The 24,131-nt window shown below is 43.0% G+C and overlaps 1 protein-coding gene and 1 long non-coding RNA gene across 7 annotated transcripts in view; one reads left to right on the forward strand and one right to left on the reverse strand.

Moving 5' to 3' along the window:
- The window catches only part of Masp1 (mannan binding lectin serine peptidase 1), a 65,848-nt gene extending 58,980 nt beyond the window's left edge, over positions 1-6,868 (reverse strand). For 3 of the 4 annotated variants that reach the window (XM_029556446.1, XM_017803506.2, XM_008853138.2), the window contains exons 1-2: positions 6,487-6,862; positions 606-837 (exon numbers count right to left, since the gene is read on the reverse strand). In XM_029556446.1, coding sequence (XP_029412306.1) covers positions 606-837; positions 6,487-6,491 — 237 coding nt within the window. In that variant the 5' untranslated portion in view covers positions 6,492-6,862. Of the gene's footprint in view, positions 1-605; positions 838-6,486 lie in introns of all 4 variants that reach the window. The other variant, XM_008853128.2, reaches the window with a different exon arrangement.
- The window catches only part of LOC103750154, a 58,274-nt gene continuing 39,693 nt past the window's right edge, over positions 5,551-24,131 (forward strand). The window contains exons 1-3 of one of the 3 annotated variants that reach the window (XR_003847130.1): positions 5,551-6,402; positions 8,710-8,826; positions 20,509-20,792. This is a non-coding gene — a long non-coding RNA (uncharacterized LOC103750154). Of the gene's footprint in view, positions 6,403-6,710; positions 6,848-8,709; positions 8,827-20,508; positions 20,821-24,131 lie in introns of those variants that run through there. The other 2 variants (XR_607974.2, XR_003847131.1) reach the window with 2 other exon arrangements.

Genomic DNA, 24,131 nt, shown 5'->3' on the forward strand with positions numbered 1-24,131 from the left:
GTGGATTTGGAGTCCTTTGGTAACCTATTATGCAATATCTATCTTCATCTATCTATAAATCATGTCTATCATCTATCTATATCTATCTATCAATCTATCTATCATCTATCATCTATCTATCATCATCTATCTGTCTAGTGTTTTCTATCCCCTTCCCTGCCATGCTCACTGTTGATAAAATGTAAACCTTTTCGCATGCATTCAAGGCCTTCAGAATCAATACCAGCATTCCCTTCAACCTTACCTCCTGCTGTTCACTACTGCATAGCTTATACTCTCAAAACCATCTGATCAGTATGTGGGAATTGGGCAATACTTTCTACTACCTCAGCATTGGCCATAGTTACGGTTGTTTCTCTCCGATCGTTGATTACTTTGGGGTCTATACCCTTTCCTGTTTGGGATCTTGGAGCAGAGGCTACCTGAAAGAATACAGTGATTGAAAACAGAGGGGCAAAAAGATGTGTTTGGCTGAGTCACACCACCAGCTCTCATGGTCTTGAACTTAGCATTCCTCCCCTGTCACTTCTTTTCATCACTAGATGCAGCCCTGTGAAGGTGAGGATTATGTGGAGCATAATCTACAGCAGCTAGAGACGTCTTACCTTCACGTAGTCATATTCACAGAGGTAAGAGGATTCCAGGTTGAAGTGCATGAAGTAAAGCTTGATCCGAAACCCCTCTGGGACAGTGATATTCCAAGTCACCTCTGAGTCACTTGGATAGGAATCCGGATAGCCAGGTGACTGGATCTGGCCAAACATGTCATTAAGCTCCACAGTGTGGGTTGACACCCTCAACAGGGCAAGGCACAGAGCATGGCAGAGAAGGAACCACCTGAAAGACACGAATGAGGCTCTGCTTACATCCATGGTCGCAGGTCCCCAGCCCTGAGCTAAATGTCCTGCTCCAACTACTTTTCTCCTCTGGGCCTTGCTTGCCCAATCTGCGCGTGGCAGAAAGTATCTAGAATGATTTCTAAGATTTCCTTCAGTTTTGCTCTTTTGAAAATTTGATAAGAGTACTGAACTTTTCTAGAAAGTGCCACATTGGGGACTCTACCGCTTATTACTCTTGAAAACATAATTTTCATAATTAGGTTATAGTTGGTATTATTTCTTCAAGTTACACTTCGCTTTTTATTAGTTTCTAAAACAGAAGTAATAATCACCATAATATTACAATGACCTGAACTCCTTGGTGAAATCTGCAGACAACCAACATATTTAATATGTTGAAGTTTTTGCTACAAAGTCAGTCAAGATATGCAAAATCTTGAATAAAGATAGAATGAACAAAATGCGACTTTGTCCTGTTGGTGAGTGTTCTGATGTAAGAAGCAAAATCTTATGATTCATTTCTGCAAGGACCAGAAGTAATTGACTGCTGAAAGAATTTTAAAAGGGAGCATGGGAAACACACCATCGAGTGTGGATGATGCAATAATCACACACATCAATAGATAACTTCCCTGGTAAAGCCCAGGGCCCTTGAACTCAAATATCTCGAACGTGGCTCTTCAGCTTCTTTCCTAATGGGTTCCTGTAATCATTCCTGATTTTGTTGTTGTTCATGTGTGTGCATGCATACCTGTGTGCATGAGTGTAGAGGCCGGAGGTCAGCCCCAGGTGGTGTTCCTCAGGGGCTGTCCACTTTGGTTTTTGAGATAGGGTCTCTCAGTGGGACCTGGGGCTCACGGATTGGTCTATACCGGCTGGTCAATGAGCCTCAGGTATCTTCCCGTCTCCACCTCCCAGTACTGGGATTATAAGCATATGTTACCATATCTACTTTCTATGTGGGTTCTGGAGATCAAACTTGGATCCTCATGCTTACACAGCAAGCAACTGCCGTACCTCTCCAGCCCCATTTCTGATGTTTCTTCATTGTTACGACTAACTGCCAGTTCTGAGTCCGACATGTTACATTTCCTCTTCCCTTTGTCACCATGTGTAACAGTCACCAAGTTGTGACGATTCTGCTTCTCCTTTTCTTTGATGGCTTCATTTAAGCCTCTTATCGATACTGCTGTTATTGTGATGTAGCTGATCTTCTGGCCCCCTCCCCTCTCCATTACTCCATTCAACAGCCTTCTACCAGAGTTGGTTTTCTAAAACATGGCCATGCTGCTTCACTGGGCCTGAGGGCAGAACATCTGCTCCTGAGGTGGCTGATGAGGCCTGCTGTGAGCTGGTCCTGGCCCCCCTCCCAGTGCCCTCTCAACACCACTCACGCGGCTGCTTCCTCCTGGTCCTCAACCTCACTGCTCATGCCCTGGCCATCCTCACCTGTTGACTGTCCCCCTCGGTCCAGGTTTTCCCAAATGAATGTCCATTCATCTCTCCAGACTTCACAGCTCCCTGGCTAAGCCTTCGTTGGAGCAGCTGGCACACTGCACTGCTCTGGGCACAGATACTAAAGCTGAAGGTGCCTGCTTGTGTGCAAATCTCAGTTCTTCCATGGTGAGGAGTTGGGTGATGCGTTTCTTTGCGCTCTAGTCTCTTCATATGTAAAATTTGGATTATAATTCCTAATTCTTAAGGTTCTTATGGTCATTAAAGGTGATGTGTGTAACGGATTTAGTATGGAGTCTTGTATTTAATGAATTATGAACAAATGAGCAAAACAAAGAAAAAAATGCGACCAGACATAAATAGCTGAAAAGTCAGTGCTAGAAAATTCTACCAAGTTTTATGGATTAACAGTTATGTCTTTGTTAATCAGGAAGTTGAAGGTATGCCAATGCCTTCTCCCATGTATTCACACACACGTATGTGTGCATATTTATGGATTTTTGAGTTATGAACACAGCAAGATAACTAAATAGACAGATTCTCTAGCTATTTCATGTAATGTTAACATAGAAGGCAAACAGATATGTCTAAAAAGGTCTAGGCAGATAGGTACTGAGGTCTTAGCAGTGGCTTTCTGTGGAATGGGAATATGAGCATTTTAGTTCTGTGTGTATAAAATTTTACACTGAGGGGACAGAGAGATGGCTCAGTGGTTAAGAGGACCCAGGTTTGGTTCTTAGCTCCCACATCATGCAGTTTGCAACCATCTATAACTCAAGTTCCAGAGATTCAACACTCTCTTCTGGCCTCCACAGGCACCTTCATACATGGGGTGCACATAAACACAAGCAGGTATACAAACATACACATAAATGAAATAAAATGAATAAATAAATAAAATTTCACATTGGCCTAGAAAGATCATGTACTGTTTTCAAAAAAGAAAATAAAGTTATTTAAAATTGTGTTTCTACACCACCTACCATTGCAACATCTGGGATGCTAGTAAGAACACAAAATGTTTTAATCCAATAGCCAATGTCAATATTTTTTCAAAAGCAATCTGTGAAGGAAGGGCCTTAGAGGTGGAGAAAGAGGAAGGCACAGGTTTAAGTTACAGAGTGAATTCACAGGAAAGCAGAATCCAGAACCTAACTTTCAGGTCCCAGGTACCCATTTCTGAGGGAGGAAATGTACCAATCAATGTTCGCAGGGATGAGGGCTCATGTTCAGCTGTGCTGAGCATGGAAGGGCAGATTCAGCTCCAGTCCTGACTTGGTTTATTTAGCCCACTACAGGTAAGTGGTGAGGGACCTCCATTTGTCTCCTCATCTCATCCATGGTAATAAGAATGGCTTCCCACAGGGCTGCTCTCCACAGGAGCACAGGAAAGAGCTTCCTGAAGTGCCTAGCCTTGGGCAAACATTAGCTCTGATGACTCCATCATGCTGCTTCCTGAGAGCTGATTTAGGCATGAGCTTTGGTTCCCAACTCTGACTTCCCCGAAATAGTGACAAAAAGATTATGTAAGGCTGAAAGGTCAACTTTCTCTGTGTGTGCTTTTTCCAGAACACATGCAGGAGACAGTCTCCTCAGGGCAGTTCTGTTTAGACTGGCAGCTGACAGACCCCTTTAGCCCAGGGGTCAGTGCCGTGTGTGGTAGGCAACTGGTCAGCCTGTGTGGAAAACCCCCGAAGTGTAATGTTCTTTACATCTCAAGACAGATACAGACTCATGAAGCTGCTATCTCCATTCATGTAAGGAGCTTGAGCATATGCTTGCTTATCTGTCTTCTGTGAATAAAGGGTGCCATGGCAGCTCTCATTCCTCATCACGCTCTGCTTTTGGCTTCTTATACACCAGGCACCGGCTGCGCATTTCCTGACACCTGTTATCTATCCTACAGTTGATCAAAGAGTGGAGATAAATTTGCTTGAAATGCCAAAAGTGATATATAGAGCGGGGATTTCATTGTCTCTGTGGTAAGAGCAGACTATCAGGGATGCATAAAGAAGCTTGTCTGTGTCAGGTTGTGCAATGAATGGCACTTCTTTGCTTCCTCGTTCACTCCCCTCATTTAGTATACATGACACCAACACTCCACTTTTAAGACTCAGAGTTGCAAGAGACTGTAAGCTCCCTCCATGCCACCCTCACTTGACAGATGATGAAAAGTACGCCCCGAGAGATGTCACATCATGCCAAATACCATATGGTGAATTAACTTCAACAGAAGAAGGGAATACAAAAGCTCACAGAAGAAGTTGGGTCCATGCCCGTATCATGCCCAGGCATCTGGCCAAAGCAATTAATCCTGTGAAAAATAATTTAAAAAACCATAGTTTTATGTGGAAATAAAAAAAATTACTAATGTTTGAGCCTCTCCCCTATGCATGAGATTCTGGTTTATTGCCTTGGCATTGGCACTCTTTAAAGCAACACAGACATTGTAATGTGCAGCTGGGACAGAGCCTAGTGAAATACAGCAAACACTGAAAGTCCAAAGACACAAGTGTGAGTCTGGGCTATTTCAAGATCATCAGTTTGGCTCTAGGCAAGTTGCTTAACTGCTTTTATCCTTATTTATCCATTAATCCTTATGTCACACAAATCTGAAGTCTAGATGAGACAGTGCCCTTGAAAGTGTGTTGCAAACTCTGAAGTGTTGTATGCATGTGAGGTCAGACTCTTCAGAGACTTAGCTAGTGGAACACTTTTCTAGTCTTTGCTTTGATGGTCAGTAATTGAAGTCAACTCAATCACTATTGATTCTCTATTAGGAATGAGACATTATGTTAGATACTGGTCTTATGAACATGAAGATATTCTACAAAGATGAAGACACTGATCACATCCTTTGAAGGGGTACTGGTCATTTAAATAAGCAGGCCTTCAAAGATAGTAAGAGATACAGCTCCAAAGAACAGACGAGAACAAAGGAGGAGCTGCTGTCGGGGGCGGGGCGGGGGGGCATGAGGAAAGATGAAGGTGTGTTGAGCCTGCTCAGTCAGTTAGTTCTGGGTAGAAAGTAAGTGGAGGGTGGTTCCAAGTTGAGGGTGCTTTGGGATGGCTGGGGCACAGTAAAGCAGATTATCACTCCATATACAAGGGCAGAAACACCATTGCTTTAGGAGAAAGGAAAATGAAATTTGCTGGCAGGTTTTAAAAGCCAATAGATTTACAAAGAATAGGATGGTTGGATTAGAGACTGTTCCTCTGAACCATACGTGGGTAAATGGAATTCAAAGTCTCACTGACTGAAACCCCTTATTGACCCTAGACTCAGCAGGTTGCTTGGTGACTGAAGAAAAGCAAATAGGATGTCTCCTAATTTAAAGGAAAACTAATGAAAAACGAGGTGTGCAGGCACTTAACACGTCTGCAGAGTGTTTTAAGTGTTTCTAGAAGCCTTGACACTTACGAGCAGTAAGAATAATTAGGATATTTGGGGTTTCAGATCAGCAGAAAGCAACTCATAAGGAATGTGCGGCGAGGAGCAAGTAGCAGAAGGAACTAGAAAGGGTGAAGAGCTTCGAGCCGATTAGAATTTAAAGTACTAGGTTTCAGAATTCCAAATGATCCTTTAAGAAACTGTGGTGTCTCTTTAAGAGCCATTTGGTGCATTTCATAGCCTGATTCATGTCACCAGCTGCCTCTGATTTCAGTGAGAAATGTAGACTTTATAGGGAACTGTAAAATGGGGACAGGTTTTTAGTTTTCTAAATTGAGGTTTAACTGGCAAACTTCTGAAGGCTTAAGAAACCATGAGCTGGGCTATGGAAAGCTGGTTTCTTTTCTGGTTAGAACACAAACACACAAACACTATCTAACTCTCAAAGTGCTTAAAGAAAGAAAGCATTGCCCCTTGCTGAGTAGGAAAATGAAGAACCAGCCTTGTGGGCAAGAGGAGGAGGGTCACATTGGCCAGTAGGCAGCACCCGGCGCTGGCAGAGGAGAAATCTGAGCGAGCAGGCTTTCCACAAACTCTTGGGTTTCGAGTTGCAGGTCTCCGGAGTCCGGAGAAGGCGCTCCAGCGACAGGGCTCCCCTTTGCAGGGCCCCAGGGTGGAATGGCATCCCCCATCCCTAGCCACCCACGGGACAAGCAGGTGAGTCTGTCCAGAGCCAAGGTCAGACTGCGGGTGCTCCTCACTTGGTTTAGGAGAGGGGCCCTCTCCTGACCTGGCACTCACCTCATTTTCCTGCGGTGCGTGCTCCTGGCCGTCTGGCCTGGGTCCCCTCTGCCCGGCTTGTTTGTGAGCACGTCCCCGGTGTGGTGTCAGCGATGCCTTATCTTTGTTCTGAGGTCCCTGTGTGTCTCTGGAATTGGCTGGCATTCTCCATTCAGGTCACGCCTTCCCCTGCCTGCAACAGATCCCCTCTCCCCCTCTCCCTCCGGCTTTCCCTTTCTCCTCTCTCTCTTCTGACTGAGCTTCCACACTCGGAGGGACCTGACAGAACAGAATCTGTCCGCTTCCCCCAGGAGATCTGCAGACCAGTTCCCTCCCTGGGAGGGACTGTAGCCCTTGGAGAAAATAGCTGAGAAACTCCGAGGTGTGTGTGTGTGTGTGTGTGTGTGTGTGTGTGTGTGTGTGTGTGTATGTGTGTGTGTGTGTGAAAGAGAGAGAGACAGAGACAGAGACAGAGACAGAGACAGAGACAGACAGAGACAGAGAGACAGAGCAGCGGGACACAAAGACATAGACACACACACACACACAGACTAATTTCTCTTCCCCCTCCTTTGCCTGATGGCTATAATAGTTTGTTCTACTTTAGGACCCGAGTGAAAGAACAATTAAGCAGAAACAGCCAACTGAAAGGCAATTCTGGGAGATAAAACAAACAAAGAAAAAAACCAAGCTGTAAATCCTAGGTCTTTCTGAGAACAGAACAGCTGGCCTGGCTGTGAGGGCCACCAGTTTCTGTAGTTGGCTTACTCTTCTCCACTTGAAAGAAAGACTGTGGTGATGTTTACCAACTGCAAGTATGCAGAAGCCTGATCCATTGGGGAAAGGACCAGCACAGCCAGCCAGCCAGGTGACCTATGGTTTTGGAAAGACTTGAGCGTCTTTGGTGTCAATGCCTATGGTCTGTGAAGAGATGGAACAGACGGATCTAAGCTGAGCTGAGAATGAGAGACGGGCCCTCCTCCTAATAATCAACGCTGAACAGGGAGAGACCCTCTCCACACTGTAACCCTCTCCACACTATAACCCCCTCCACACTGTAACCCCCTCCACACTATAACCCCCTCCACACTATAACCCCCTCCACACTGTAACCCCCTCCACACTGTAACCCCCTCCACACTGTAACCCTCTCCACACTATAACCCCTCCACAATGTAACCCTCTCCACACTATAACCCTCTCCACACTGTAACCCTCTCCACACTGTAACCCCCTCCACACTGTAACCCTCTCCACACTGTAACCTCTCCACACTGTAACCCTCTCCACACTATAACCCCTCCACACTGTAACCCTCTCCACACTATAACCCCCTCCACACTATAACCCCCTCCACACTGTAACCCCCTCCACACTGTAACCCCCTCCACACTGTAACCCTCTCCACCTATAGCCCCCTCCACACTGTAACCCTCTCCACACTATAGCCCCCCCACACTATAACCTCAATACAATATAACCCCCCTCCTCCACACTGTAACCCTTTCTATACTAACTTCCTTTACGCTATAAACCTCTTCACAATATAACCCTCTACACACTATAACCCCTCTACTTATAAACCTTTCCACAATGTAACTACGTCCACAGTAATACTCCCCTTCCACAACAATGACAGCCAACACTGAATAGAGCCTGTACCAATAGGTTGTACTGACCGTCGTTTCTGTTTTGGACAGTGTCAGACATAACTGTTATCTAAATTACTTTACAAACTTTTGAGGGTTTTACTCTTATGCTTCTTTTATGAGTGAGAAAATTAAGGCGTGGTGATTATATAACTTACCAAGCTCACCCAGCTGTTCATTTTGTACTTCAGACTGGTACTACTGCTGAAGCCAACCACTACGCAGAACAGGCACTGTGCTAAGCACGTCACACATTCATTCTCGTTAATTGTTTTTATGACTGTATGGGCGAATAGCAACATTATTTCTACTGTCCAGGTGAAGAAACCAGGCAGGGAAGTTGCATAATTTAGCCAGAGTCACATAGCTAGAACGTGAGGAAGAATTTGATCTCATGCATTATATGATGCCGACTCTCAGTAATGTACCAAAATGCATTTAGTGTTTCAAGCACACATACTTGAAACTCAGTTTGGATCATTTTGAAAGAAGCTTTAGACACAGAGACAGAACTTAGCGGTAATCTTTATTTTCTACCCAAGCTGGCTGTGCACTTTAGACATGATACTTAACATTTCTGATCTTGTCTTCTTAGTTGCAAAATGAAGGTGGCTCTGGGGCATGAGATTGGGACCGTGGAAGTGCTTTACAGCTGTACAGAGGGCTGCCTGCTGCTTGAACCAAGGTGACAGAAACTCTCCACAGTTAGATAGTAAGTACTCTGTGGCCTTCGGGAGTGAAGACTCCACTTCTGCTGTATAGTTTGTCTCATTTTCCTCCAGTTCCTCTCGGTTAATTCTTTCCAATGTCAACCTTTTGAAGAAGGTACTACTAGTCAACTGTGGTCAATAATGCAGGTGCAAGTCTATGGGATGAGGGAACAGGTTTGGACCCCGGCATTGTTTTAGAGAAATGTTGCTCTGTTTCAGTCAGGGTAAGAGGAAAAGCCTGTAAAATTCCCATTAAGCAGACTCTTGGGCCCTTCAGACATCAAATAACTCTCACAAACAACATTTTAATGATTTAAGTGTAAATGAATCAGAAACACATGGACTGCATTTCTTTTGGAATACACAAGGGTTTGCAAACCAAAGGGGAAAGAACTTGGCAAAATGTACACAGTGGTGTGTGGTGGGCCCAGCCCAGGAAAGCAGCCCCGCAATTCCCACTGCAGCTGAGCATGGCCTCCCTGGATTTAGCATACACGTTAGCAAAAGTGTGTGCTCTGGTTCTGGGCGCACAGGTAAGGACTTGGGAGAGAAAGCCATCAGCTGCACACTCACGAAGTGTCACAGAGCAAGTAGGCCTCCTGGAATATTTTCCTGGACTTGGTTTTCTAAGGCTGCCGGTGTTCAATGGGAGACACTGGGAAGATATTCTGAACCAAAGTTCTGCCAGTGTGCTGCGGAGCTGATATGTGGGCCTTCTTGGGAGTCTGCCACGGCTCAGATGTGAGTGAGTACAGTCATGAGGTGCAGTGGAGACTCGGGGTGTGACTCAGGGAAGCTCTCCACTGGCTTGGACAGCATTTCCAGCATTGCCCTGTGCTCTTGATGAAGACTGAGGTATTCTTGACAGATGCTGGGGGTGGGAGGATGCCTGAGACTTTGGTCTGGGATGCTACACTCGGCTCATGGTCTGTAGGCCCAATTGCTCTGGCTTCAGGCAAGTCACTCACCCACTTTCTGAGAGGGTGGCATCACTTCATCCAAGTGTGAAATCAAGGGACTATGTCCTTTGAGCTCACAGAGCATGGGTGGGTGTGAAGACAGGAAGGACGGACTGGTGATGGACTGCTAGAGCTGTTCAGAGGAGCTCACACTGCTGACACTTGCTTCCTCTGTGGTTCTAGCAGTCACTCACAACTCTATCATGGATATAAGAAAATAATGTTTGAAAAGATTCAATTGGTGTCCTTAAAAGTTTAACAAGATGGCTTAAAATGCACACAGGGAACCAAGAGCTCCTCGTTCAGAGTCATGAAAGTATGGAATGACAGGGGTGGGCTCAGGGCTGCCACATGAGTCAGCAAGCATGCTCGGAAATCCAACTTCCAAGGGAGTCCATGCACCGCATTCCTACCCCTGGAAAACGGGTTTACATAGTCTACTAAAGTATTTATTTTGTAACTTCTGAGTGAAAGTTCTGGAACTCCATGAATGTGTTGGAAAATGTAAAGAATCTGATCAATGGTGTGTGTGTGTGTGTGTGTGTGTGTGTGTGTGTGTGTGTGTGAAGCCTGAAATCCAGGCTTCCAATTGAATATCTAAGAAACTAATAAAGAACTTCAGAGTGGAGCCTAGAATTAAACTTTGGAGGCAGATGTGGTGGGGCATACCTATAATCCCAGTACTCAGGAAAGAGGTAGGAAGGGGGCAAATTCAACGATACTCTAGGCTACATCATGACTACCTGCCTCCAGAAACAAAAATTAGGGACTGGAGAGATAGTTTAGCAGTTAAGAACACTAGCTGCTCTGGTAGAGGACACAAGTTCAGTTCCCAGCACCACACACATAGTGGCTAACAACTGTCTATAATTCCAGTTCCAGGGGATCTGATGCCCTCATCTTCTGATCTCCAAGGACATTTGCATGACACGGGTGCAATTGCATACATGTGGGTAATACACTCATACACAAAAAAATAAATTAAAAAGGTCAGGTTGTTCTGCACATTGACCACCAGTATGCTAAAAATCATGACTTCTGACCTTCCATGTGATCACAAAAATGTGGGAAAATTTTTTAAAGTCCTGAGTTTCTTACCAGGAGATTCATGTTCAATTCATCAAAGTATGGTCAGTCCTTGAACCTGAAATTTTAAAATCTCCTTGACATGAATGTGCCATTTTGGAGACAGATAATATCTTAGAATTGCAGCTTAGAACTGATGTTGTCTTAGAGTCAGTGAGATTCTTAGTACACTGCAGTATTATTATTGCAGAGACTATTCACATCCTTTGTGAAGCCAGCACAGAGAAATGCAGTGTGTCTGTGAGCAGATGACTGATCTGCTCAATCCTTCCTGACTCAAATCCAGGGCTCCTTCTCATTAGAACACTAAAAATATTTTATTGAATTTGCAAATTTTATACAATATATTTTGATCATATTTAGACATCTTCCCATATCTGCCTCCTTGTTATTGCCCCCCGGCATCTGATTTTATGTACTTTGTCATATATATTAAGGTCTATTGAGTTAAATTTGTGTGCCCCAATACCCTATAGTGTGCATCCATCTACTGGTGCCTGGTAATCCAGCATCACACCCTTGAAGAATGCCAACTCTTCCTCTCCCAGCAGTGATCAGTTGCCAATAGTGTCGCAGCTAAGGTTGGGGCTTCTTACCCAATTCCCCACTTCTATGGTGGGATTTCGTCTAGCTTGAGCTTGCATAGGTCTTGTGCATGCTGTCACTATTGTGAGTTCATATGAGTAAGTGGCCAGCTGTCTGGAGAATTCTGTTTCCTTGTGGTCCTCCACCACCTCTGACTCCTGTGATCGTTCTCCTTCCTCTTTCACAATGATCCCTGAGCTGTGGGTAGAAGAGGTTTGATATCGATGTCCTATTCAGGGGTAAGCACTCTGTTGTCTCCTGTTCTCTTCACTTTGGCTAGCTCTGGCTTTCTGGCCACATTTGCTGCATGGGGAAGTTTCATGGTGAGAACGAAGAGAAACATTAATATTCTTTCTTCCTCCTGTTCCATTATGTTCCCTGAGCCAGGTGTGGTGGCGTATATCTTTAATCCCAGCACTTTGGAGGCAGAGGCAGGAAGATCTCTATGAGATCAAGGCCAGACTGGTCTACATAGTGAATTCCAGATGGACTGGGACTAGGGAGACCCTGTTAAAAAATAAACCACTATGATACCTGAGTCTTAGATGTATTTGTATTGTAGATGTGTTACTTAGAGCTAGGCATCTCACAAACACTTATGCTCTGAGTTTGACAAGTTGTGGAACTTTGTAATAGTCTCCATCTGTTGCAAAGAGAAACTTCTTTGATCATCTGTAAATATAAGGATTCATATTTAGAATATAGAAAGAAATTACTTTGGTCTAAGGATGTGACAAAAGTGGGTTTTCCTCTAGGGCTTATGCCATCTATAACCTTATTTATCTTTTGTTTATAGTAATGCACACAAGTTCCCTCTCATTGAGCAGGTCTTAAATTAGATAGCTGTTGATTATCCCCAAGATAAAAGTTCCACTGCACACCAAAAGAGATTATTTGCTGGGCCAGTCATTGTTGTGGTTCATAGACTTTACAGCTGGGTGGGATTGTTGATTGATTTTCTCCCTTGGTCATGATTGCTCCAAGTCCTGTGTCCGAAGTATATCTCGTCTCCAGCAATAGAGTCTTACCTTCAAGTTCTTGGAGGTAGTCAAGGGCTGTGATAATAGCCTGTATGATCTGGGGAGTCTATTGGACTACCCTGACCAATAACTTGAAGGGAGTGTGCCAGATAGCTTCAGTTGTCAACTTGACACATCTGGGTAGAGGCAACCTCAGTTGAGGAATTTCTTCCATTGGATTGGCCTGTTGCCATATCTGTGGGGGCATCTTCTTGATTGTTGGGTGATGTGTCCAGGTCACTGTGGGTGGTGCCACCCTTGGGCAGACGGTCCTGGGTCGTATAAGGAAAGCAGGCTGAGCATGGGCCAGAGGATTAAGCCAGTAAGCAGCATTCCTTCATGGCCTGTGCTTTAGCTTCTGCCTCCAGATTTCTGTCCTGAGTTCCCTCAGTGATGAATTATGATCTGGGAGATGCAAGATAAAATAAACCTTTCCCTCCCAAACTGGTTTTTATCACAGCAATAAAAATGAACTAGAGGTTCATTTCAACCTCTAAGGAGGTTTCTCCTGCTTGGCACTGTGTTTTTTGCTACATACCCTTTAGCTATATACATGCACCTTTGTCTTATACAATACTACTTTTTAAAAATATTTTGTTTTTATTATTTTATGTATATGAGTGTATTGCCTGCATGTATGTGAGTGCACCCATGTTGTGCAATGCTGTCGAGGTCAGCAGAGAGCTTTGGATTCCCCTGGAACTGGAGTTAAGGATGGTTCGTAGCCACCATGTGGGTTCTGGTGGGAATTGAACCCAGGTCCTCTGCAAGAGCAGTCAGTGCTCTTAACCACTGAGCCATCTCTCCAGCCCCCTTCCTTTTTTTTTTTTTTTTTTTTTTTTTTGAGACAAGTCTCTGTAGCTCTAGCTGGCCTGGAACTTCCTATATAGACCATACTGACCTCCATCTCACAGATTCCAGAGATCCACCTGCCTCTGCCTCCTAAGTGCTGGGATTAAAGGTGTGTGCCACCATGCCAGGCCTCATTTGTAGATCTTTGACACTTATTGCGGAATTTGAATCTTAATGAGACATGTCATTATATGACTAAAAGATTTTCTAGAAAAGAGGAAAAACAGCTTATATGTAAAAATAAACCACGTCAAAATTCAGATGGTTATAGCTGTTTGATTTTATTTTTTGGTCTCTGTTCTATTGAACTAAGCATTTGATTCTGGGCTAATACCATGATGTTTTGGTTACCATGGCTTTGTAGGATAACCTGAAATCAGGTATAGTGATTTTTGCATCATTTTCCTTTTTTCTCAGTATTGCTGTGGCTATCAAGGGCCTTTTGTGGTTTTGTTTGAATTTTAGAATGTTTCTCTATTTATGTGAAGAATGTCCTTGGAAATTTGACACAGATTCCATCGACTCTAGAGTCTACTTTTGGTATTTTCACACTATTATTTTACCAGTCCATAACCCTGGGCAGTCTTAGTTTCTGGTGTCTTCTTCCTTTTCTTTCTTGAATGGTTTAACATTTTCATTGTAGAGATCTTTCACTTCCTCGATTAGGTTTATTCCTTTGATATTTGACCATTATTTTTTAATCTATTGTGAATGGTATTGTTTTCTTGATTTCTTTCTCAGCACATTGATTTTCAGTATATAGGAAAGGTATGATTTAAAATTTTTTATTGAATCCAGAATTTCATGCAATGTATTTTGATCATATTCAAACCTCTCCTTCTTTACTCCTTCCCCATTGCCCTCCCCCTCCAATCTCATGTCCTCCATTATAATCTGTCCTAGTTTGTTTCTCCATTGCTGTGACAAAACACTCTGACCAATATCAACTTGGGGAGGAAAGGGTTTATTTGGTTTACATCTACTGGGTTTATAGTTCGTCAGGGAGTCCAAGGCAGGAACTCAGGACAGGAACTTGGAGGCAGGAGCTGGAGCACAGGCCATGGAGGAATGCTGCTTACTGGCTTGCTCCCCTGGCCCCTGTTCAACCTGCTTTCTTACACAAAACAGGACCATTGACCCAGGGGTAACACCACCCACACTGGATAGGGCCCTCCCATATCACTCAATAATCAAAAACATGTCCCATAGACATGGTCACAGGTCAGTCCAATGGAGGCAATTCCCCAACTGAGGCTCCCTCTACCCAGGTGTGTCAAGTTGACAACTAAAATCTATCCAGAACACTGTTCTTTTCTTTTTTTGGGGGGGGGAAAGATATGAGTTTGTATGTTTATTTTCCATCCTACCACTTTGCTGAACATGTTTATCAGTCTGAGAGTTCTCTGGTAGAGTCTTTAGAATCAAAACATAAGACCTTGTTTTGATAAAAATCCCCAAAATATATATTGGAGAAAAAAGCAGTTTCTTCAACAAATAGTGCTACGAAAACTAGATATGCACATGTAGGAGAGTAGAGCTGGAACCTTTTCTCTCACCCTGTACAAAAATCAATGAAAATGTATCTGAAACTCTGATTCTGCTAGAGAAAAATACAAGGAAGACATTTGAAGACGCAGGCATAGGTAACGACTTTCTGAAAAGGACCCCAGAAGCTCTAGAACTGACAAATGATTACATGAAATGAATCTACACAACCAAGGAAATAACCAAATGAAGAGACAGCCTAGAGAATGAGAGAATCTTTGTTACCTAGACTTCTAAGAAAGCAATACCCGAACATACAAAGACAAAAACCCAAATCCCCAAATCTCCAAACAACTTAATTAGTAAGTGTGCTGATGAAATGAACAGATTATCCTCAAAAGATGAAGTAGAAATGGCCAGTAAAAATATGAACATCCTTAGCCATCAAGAAATTCAAACATATATCGAGATTCCATCTCACCTCAGTCAGAATGGCTATCGTTAAGAAGATAAATAAGAAATGTTGGGAATGATGCTGGGAAAAGAGAATCGTTATATAGTGCTGTGAGAAATGTAAATTAGGGCGTCGCCTATGGACAGCACTAAGGAGGTTCCCCAAGAACTAAAAATCGAACTACCACATGATCCAGCATATCACTCCTGGGTATGTAGCCATCGGGATCCAAGGTAACACACCACGGAGATAGTTGTACATCCATTTATTGCAGCATTATTCACAAACCCAAGTGATATATCAGCTTAGGTGTCTGACAGCAGGTGAACGGATAAAGAAGCCGCACAGCAGGATAAAGTCATGGATGCCAAATGCAAGCCATCATATTAAATGAAACAAGCCAAACTCAGAAAAGTAAGTATCATATTTTCTCTCATCTGTGAGAAATTTTTTATAGATACATAAAATCATTTCCACAGAAGTGAAACTGGCAGAGGAAGGGGCATAGCAGGAGAGAGGAAGGAGGAAGGAGAGAGTCTAGGAGGATGACTGTGTTACAGTACATGATTCACTTGGGTGAAGATGTCTATGAGACATATTACTGTGTACAATGAACATATGCCAATAAATATTAAAAATAAACGAGTAGCCTCTCTTGTTGGCTGAATCAGCGCCTCCACATCACATATTAAAATTCCAGTTCTCAGTATCCAGCACTGTGCTGGATAGCTTTAGTGTCAACTTGACACACCTGGGTAGAGGGAGCCTCGGTTGGGGAATTGCCTACATTGGACTAGCCTGTGGCCGTGTCTGTGGGGCATCTTCTTGATGAGTGATGTGGGAGGGCCCAGCCCACTGTGGGTGGTGCCACCCCTGGGCAGGTGGGCCTGTTTTGTTTAAGAAAGCAGGTTGAACAGGGGCCTGGGGAGCAAGCCAGTAACTCCATGGCCTGTGCTTCATCTCCTACCTCCAGGTTCCCGCCCTGAGTTCCTACCTTGGACTCCCTGATGAACTAACTGTGAACCGGGAGTATAAGCTAACTAAACCCTTTCCTCCCCAAGTTGTTATTGGTCAGAGTGTTTTGTCACAGCAATGGAAAAACAAACTACAATACTCACTATGGCTGTTTGGCTTTTAAAGAAGTAACTAAGGCAAAATAGGGCGTTTTGAATGTATTCCATTCAATATGATTATCATCTTCATAAGAGGTGATCAAGACACAGACACATAGAGGGAAGACCACAGGAAGAACCAGGAAGAAAGTGGGTATTTCAGATCCAAAAGAAAGACCTCACCTTGATCTTAGACTCTAGGCACCAGAATTGTGTAAAAAGAAAATTTCTGTTGTTTAAGTTCCCCAATCTGTGATATTTTGTTAAGGCAACCTGAACAAATTAACATACCATCCACTTCTCCCTTATATCGACTCACTTAAGTCTGTTCCTGTCATCATTATGTCAACTAGAGTTCTGTCTACTCACAGTGTCTCCTGTCTCCCAGAGGTTCCCAGATACTAAGCCACATGAGTCGATCACACCCAAGTGCAGGTCAGGAGAAAGGAGACCATGGAAAACAAGTCATCACCAGGGGCTCCTCTGTGTGCATCAAGCACGGGTCCCACCCCAGCAGAAGCGGGGCTCTGACCAGGGTCAAGCCAGGCTCTTCATCTCCCTAAGTCTCTGTTGCTTCTTAACCACTTCTCTGCCCTCCTGCCCCTTCGCATTCTGGCCACTGGGTACCCTGCTCTGTCACCTCCTTCATCCCCATCCTAAGAACTCAGGCACGCAGCACTGCTGAGATTCTCTCCTTCCCAGTTCTGCCTGATGGTCTGGTCAACACAGGATCTCAGTCTCTCACCATTTTTATCTTCATCTCAGAGGAAATATTTTCAACTTTCTAAGATTTGGGAAAAAAAAAAGGCATGAATTCTCAGACAAAAAGAATCCATCAAGCCCAAAGTGAGGCAAATAGTTATAAATGTTATATACCAAGACTTCTTGTACTGAAATTGCAGCACCACAAGCAAAAAAAAAATCTTAAAAATTACATGAGGCTGGGCTGGAGAGATGACTCAGAGGTGAGACCCAGGTTCAGCTCCCAGCACCTACATGGTAGCTAACAACAACCCATAACTCCAGTTCCAGGAGACCTGATGCCCTCTTCTGGCCTCTGTGGGTGTCATGGGTACACCGACATACATACAGGTAAAATACACACATAGAAAAGTCAATTTTTTTTAAATACCTGAGGCAAAAAATAAATTATTTATAAAAGAATGAAAATGAGCCTAAGCAGGTCTCTTATTGAGCACTTGAAGTAAGAGGGAAGCAGGGAGGAATTTCATGTGCAAAATGACAGGAAAGCCCTTAAACTTACAGTTCTGCACACCAGTGGCTGATGCACAAGTGAAACTGGAATAAGGATGTATCCATATTTTTAGAAAAATATTTATTTTACAATTTATTTACCTGTTTGTGTATCTGCGTGTATGCCACATATGCATGGGTACCCATGGAGGCCAGAGGACGTTGGATCTCCTGGAACCTGGACTTACAGGTGGTTGTGAACTGCCTGATACAGGTACTCCGAACCACTGAGTCGTTTCTCCAGCTCTGTATTCAGACTCTTAAAAGTTCACATTTGCAGGCCTTTTCAGGAAGAATTACTGGAAGATGTTCATCAAAGGGAGAAAAACTGTTAGAGACGGCATGCTGGTAATATTGTGGAGAAACGGTTACATTCTTACAATACCTAAGGGACTATAAAGTGGTATAGCTACTTGAAGGGTGACCTGGAGGTACTAGTAAAATAAATGTGTTTCTCTTGAGAACAATTCTGAGATAGAGAGAAAGAGACAGAGAGACAGAGAGAGACAGAGACAGAGGGAGTGTGACGTGGATGTTATAGAGCAGCTGAGGGTGGGAGAGAGAATGTTCAGATGTATCAGAGCAGGGACAGCAGATGTGGAACAAGTGGGCAAGACCAAAGGTAAAGCGTGTTTTATAAGAAGAAAAGCCTGGGACTGGTTGAGAACCGTGCAAAGTGAGGAGGGAGAAAGCAAAGGTGGTTCCAGAGTTCTGACTAGCGATGGCGTTCGTCCAGGTGGTTGTGATGGTGAGGGAGGCGGGAGGCAATGGAAGAGTGCCTGGTGTGCCATGGAGCTGCAGTTGGAAACTGACCACATGGGCCAGTGATTCCAAAATTGGGCCGACCATCAGAGCCATCTGGGAGAACTTTGAAAATGCAAAATTCTGACACAAACTCTATGTGAATTCATTCAGAATCTTGAAAGTGGGCTGGATCTGATGACCACTGAATTCTCAGGGGACGAAGTGGGTGAGCCATATAGCAAGAGTTAGAGAGAAAGAAGATTTAGAAAAGTGTCTGCATTTGGAGATATAGCTCAGTGGTAGATGACTTTCCTAGAATGCACGAGGCCCTCAGTGCAACCTTCACCGCACACACACACACACACACACACACACACACACATAAACACACCAAAAAAATAAATAATAAAACAAAACAACAAATAATGACATGGATAGGTAGTTTTTTGTTTTGTTTTTTAATTTATTATACCAAAATGGGGTATGGAAAAGAGCCCATGGGACGCCAGAGTAATTGATTTACTAGTAGCTGGCAATATTTCCTGTGCCCAGGCCTCATGCTGTTCCCAGGCTCAGAAAAGCATCATGAAACTAAAGCCATTTGGAAAAGGGTTAGAAGGGCCTCTGGGGTGCATCAGCAAGAGCAGAGATGGCCAAGGGCCAGAGGCACGTGGCACACGTGAGCATGGGAACCATCGGGATTTTCTGGCCAAAGCACAGGGCAAATTTGAACAGTTTCAGTTTTCAGAACACAGCAAATCTGAATGACAATTACCTTTTTTAAAGCAGGATTTCAAAAATAAAAAATATTTCTTTATAAGAGAAGCATCTAAGAAAAGCTGGCTGTTTCTTAGGCAGTTTTTTTCATGTTTAAACATTTTATATTATTTTTACTAAATTAATTTTAATTGATGAGATTGTATATATTTATGCTATAAAATATAACTTGAAATATATGTATGTTGTGGAATGTATAAATTGAGCGAATTAACATATGTATTACCTCACATACTTTTCTAATGTTAAGAATATTTAAAATCTACTCTTTCAGTGATTTCAAGAATATATTGTTAGTAACTATAGTCACCAACTTATATAATAGGTCTTGAACTTACTCCTCCTAATTAAAATTTCATGCTCTTTGAATATCATCTCCCCACCCGCCCTGTTCCTTAGCCCTTAGTAACAGCCATCCACTCTATCTCAGTGAGTTCAGCATTTTTAGAATCCAGTCACAAGTGGGACCCACAGATTTATCTTTCTGTCCCTGGCCTGTTTCACTTACAGTGCCATCGAAGTTCATCTATATTTTCACAACTGACAGGATTTCCTTTTTCAAAGATGATAACGATAAACGTAGACACACAGCGCACTCTCGCCAGTCGTCTGGACACTCAGGTTGTTTGCGTATCTTGGCTATTTAAAATGATTCTGCAGCGAACATGGGGCGTGGATGCCCCTTTGATACTCATTTTCACTTCAGTTTTCCTAAGAAGTTGCATTGTGTGGCTCACATGGTAGTTCTGTTGAAATCACCACACTCTTTTCCCTAATGGCTATACCAATCTGCATCTCTATCAACAATGTATAAGGGCTCCCTTATCCTAGCTGACATTCTGTTGCTGTGATAAAACACTGACTAAAAGCAACTTGGGGGAGGAAATGGTTTATTTGGCTTACGCGGTACAGTCCATCCTTGAGAGAAGCTAAGGTAGAAACTTATGGCGGGAGCTTGAAGCAGAAACCACTCAGGACTATTTACTGCCTTGCTTCCTCTGGCTTGCTCAGTCGCCTTTCTTATATAGCCCAGGCCCACCTGCCTAGGGATGGCATTGCCAACAACAGGCTGGGCCTTTCTACATCAGTTAGGAATTAGGAAGACGTGTCACAGACATGACCACAGGCCAGACTGATGAAGGCAGTTCCTCAGTTGACATTCTTTCTGCCCAGGCATGTTCAGATTTTTCAAGTCGGAAAAAAACAGCACACTCCCTTCTCTTCACACTGTCAAATACTTGTGATCCTTGCTTTCTGGTCGTAGCCATCACAGGTGTAAAGGGGTGTCTTACTGTAGTTTTGATCGCATTTCCCTCATTAGTCTGCTCTTTGGCTTTCTCTCTTTACTCTGATGCAGCTGCTGATTTCTTCGCTGATGTCAGAACCAGTGTCTCCAGGCTCCCATCACTGCTTTAAGGACCAGTAACTTCCAGGGTCACTCCAGGTTTGGGGCTTCAGTTTGGGACTACTGAGCTCTCAGCCTTGTGGACTGAACAACTAGCAAGTTGTTGGCCTTTCCAGTGTAAGACAGCCACTGTGGGACCACTCCAACTGCTGAGGCACCCACCCAGCCTCAAGGACCAAGTGACTACGGGGCGCTCAGCTTCTCAGGTGTGAGACAACTGTTGTTACTGTTTCAATGTAAGCTGATTTAATAAAGTCATTGATATACCTGTATTCATCCTGTTGGTTCTGTTCCTCTAGAAAACCCTGACTGATAGACAAGCATTCTCTGTCCTGTAGCTCCAACCTCTTTCATATCCCTCCCACAAACCAGTTCCAAAGGCCTGCCAACCATACGGTCATGTTTATCAGAACTATGATTTCACACTCCAGTACCAGTTTTCTGCATTAGCTTCTTTTCTCGCTGAGAGAAAATATGTGACAGAAGCAAATTAGGGCAAGAAAGTTTTTAGTTCAGTTTCATGGTGGGCATAGTGTGGAGAGTGAGGCTGTGTAGTGGGGGTACCTTGCAATGTGGTTTGCTACACACCAGGAAAGAGCATCTGGCTATAAGCTTAAACCCTACCCCCCACCGAAACCTACTTCTTCCATTCAGGCCCCCGTCACCCAAAGGCTCCACAGTCTCCCAAAACAGAGCCACCAGTTGAGGACCAAGTATTCAAACACATGAGCCTGTGGGAAGCACTTTACCTACAAAACTGTAATAATATCAATTCTAAAAATGATTGCCAGTGCTAAGGAGTATTTTCCCTCATGTTTTCTTCTAAAAGTTTTAAAGTTTTAGGTGATAAATTTAAGTATTTAACTTATTCTGGGGCTGGAGAGATGGCCCAGCAGTTAAGAACACTGGCCGTTCTTGCAGAAGACCCAGGTTCAAATCCCAGCACCCACACGGCAGCTAACAACTGTCCTTAACTCCAGTTCCAGGGGATCCAACAGCCTCTTCTGTCCTCTGTGGGCTTTGCACGACATGGGTGAATTTACCTATATGCAGGCAATACATACATACACATAAAAATAATAAATATATATTTTTTTAATTTTAAGTATTTAATTTATTTCAGTAGATTTTCATGCATGATATTGGATAAGGATTTGACAGGGACTCAGGGTGAGGCAATTGGAGTACTCCTTCAGTGGGTCTATCTAAAAGACTCCCAAATTCCATAACTCTTGTCTCTAAGGGGAAAAGAAAGTCATTGAATCATGAATGGGAGATGTGAAGGAGAAGTAAAGGCAAGAGTAATTAGCATTACAAGTTCTAGACAGGGAGCTAGAAAAAAGTCAGAACAGGGCAATTTTCAAATGTTTTGAGTGTCCATTGGAATTTCTTGACAAGGAATGCCTCCAAAATCATCCCTCTGTCGGGTTCCTCCTCATTTTTCTTTGTCTTCCAAGGCTGGACTTGAGAGTGACAGATTCAGGATTTGCATTCAGGTATTTTGATAGCTGTTGGAGTGGTTAGAATCAGTGTCAGTTCCCTCTCAAAGGCTTCTAGATAGGGGGAGAAAACAAATTTATCCATCATTTTAGAACAATAGCTGGTTGTCTCCATTAACTACAGGTGGGCACTACAGTACTGGAGACCAAGATTTGAAGTCTTACATCTGAGCAGCACTTTCTGGTTAGGAACAAAATCATCAGTGAGATATAAATGTCTAAATAACTTTTTATATAGACTTAAGCCTAGAAAGTTTAATCCCTTGAACTCTTAAAGAAATATACTGGTGACTTTACTCTTTGGTTATACTTTCCTTTTGGGTGTTTAAGACCATACAGTTGGCCCAAGTAAATCAATTTATTTTTACACTTAAGGTCATTTGAGGATCTGTTCCTCAGAGGTCACATGGGCTTGGGGTCAAAGGTCCTGCTCAACCATGTCTGGCTTCACCTGGAAGCATGAATGAGATGTTTCCTCTGAGTTGACCCTCTTCTTTGTAGACCTGACACTGGTTCAAGTCCATCTTGTGGGGTCTCCATGTCCTCCCTGAACAAGGTGACTCACCACAGTTACAGGACATTTTGAGAGATGGTCCATAGTTCCTTGGAACTTGGTCGACCTTGGAGGGCAAGGAGCAAAAACTGCCCTTAAGTCCCTCTGACCACATTAGTATAGGCCTCAAACTATGGCTGTTAAACATCCAAGAAGGTTAGTTCCTCCAATCTGGTATTTTTAATTATCATGTGCCATGTAGATAAGGCTTTGATAAAAAAACCAAATGTTATATATTTTGTTCCTTAAACTAGTTGACTAAACTATGACCATAGAAAATTTAAGATTATGTGTATATTATTTTTTGACTCATCCTTTATATATCATAACAAACCTAAATGACTTTCATCACTTGCTTAGGCTTTCTCATTTTTTCTGTCTATTTTGGAAAATATCTCCATTCCAATATCCTTTTAACATCTTCTGCATTCTCCTTTTTTCTTTCTTTCTTTCTTTCTTTCTTTCTTTCTTTCTTTCTTTCTCTCTCTCTCTCTCTCTCTTTAATAATTATAAGATACAATAGCATTAACAAATAAATTTTCCATTGGTTGTGAAACTTCTTTTCCTGGGGATGCTAAGCAATGCTTATTCCCTTTTGAGGTTCTAGTGTCAAGCCAAGGTTTCATTGAAGTTTTACTGGGGAACCAATGAGTTTATTGAGCTTACTTACAGAGATAACCGAGGCGATGCTTGGATGTATGTATGACCTGAGGGTATGCACAATGGATAGCCTTTTGTATTATATAATTTCATATATACATGTGAGTGCACATACTTCAATACAGATATATACATATGCAACTATCCCTCCAGATCCATGGATTCTGCATCCATGGAAACAACCAGTCATGAACTGAAAATGTTCTTATTTTATTTTTAATTATGTGTATGTGTGTGTCTATGTGGGGGGATGTGCATGTGAGTGCAGGTGCACATGGAGGCCAGAGGCATCAGATTTCTCTGAGCTGGAGTCACTAGTGGTTGTCAGTCACCCAAGGTGGGTGCTGGGAACCAAACTTGGGTCCTCTGGAAAAGCGGTGTGCACTCTCAATCCCTGAGCCATCTTGCCAGGTCCTTGAAAATCAATGTGCCTATACTGAACATATACAGACTTTTTTTCTTTTCTTCTTTTTTCTTTTTTTTTTGAAGAATTATTTTTTAATCTTTTTTTAATATTTAATAACTACATGATTAGAAGGAGCATTTCACGACAGCTTTAACATATTCAGTAACACACTCCAGAGTAAGAGTACATCTCTTTCACAAGTGGCTGCAAGTGTCTAGATTCACAGTTGAGTTAATACAGTTATACAATATTGAACTTAGTATAAGCCCACAAGACATAAAATTGGATGAGTTTTTAACCTTTCAAAAAGGTCTCCATTTCATTTTAGAGTATATTGTTCCTTGCAGAAAGACTCATTGTTTGACTAACACTGAGATGTTGGCACATACGTCTCTAATCTGTATGTATCTGATTATTACTAGTCATAATCAGTAACTTGGATCCTTGGCACCTGTGT

Source organism: Nannospalax galili, unplaced genomic scaffold (assembly GCF_000622305.1).
Source record: "Nannospalax galili isolate Female #2095 unplaced genomic scaffold, S.galili_v1.0 scaffold591, whole genome shotgun sequence".
NCBI classification, from domain to species: domain Eukaryota; kingdom Metazoa; phylum Chordata; class Mammalia; order Rodentia; family Spalacidae; genus Nannospalax; species Nannospalax galili.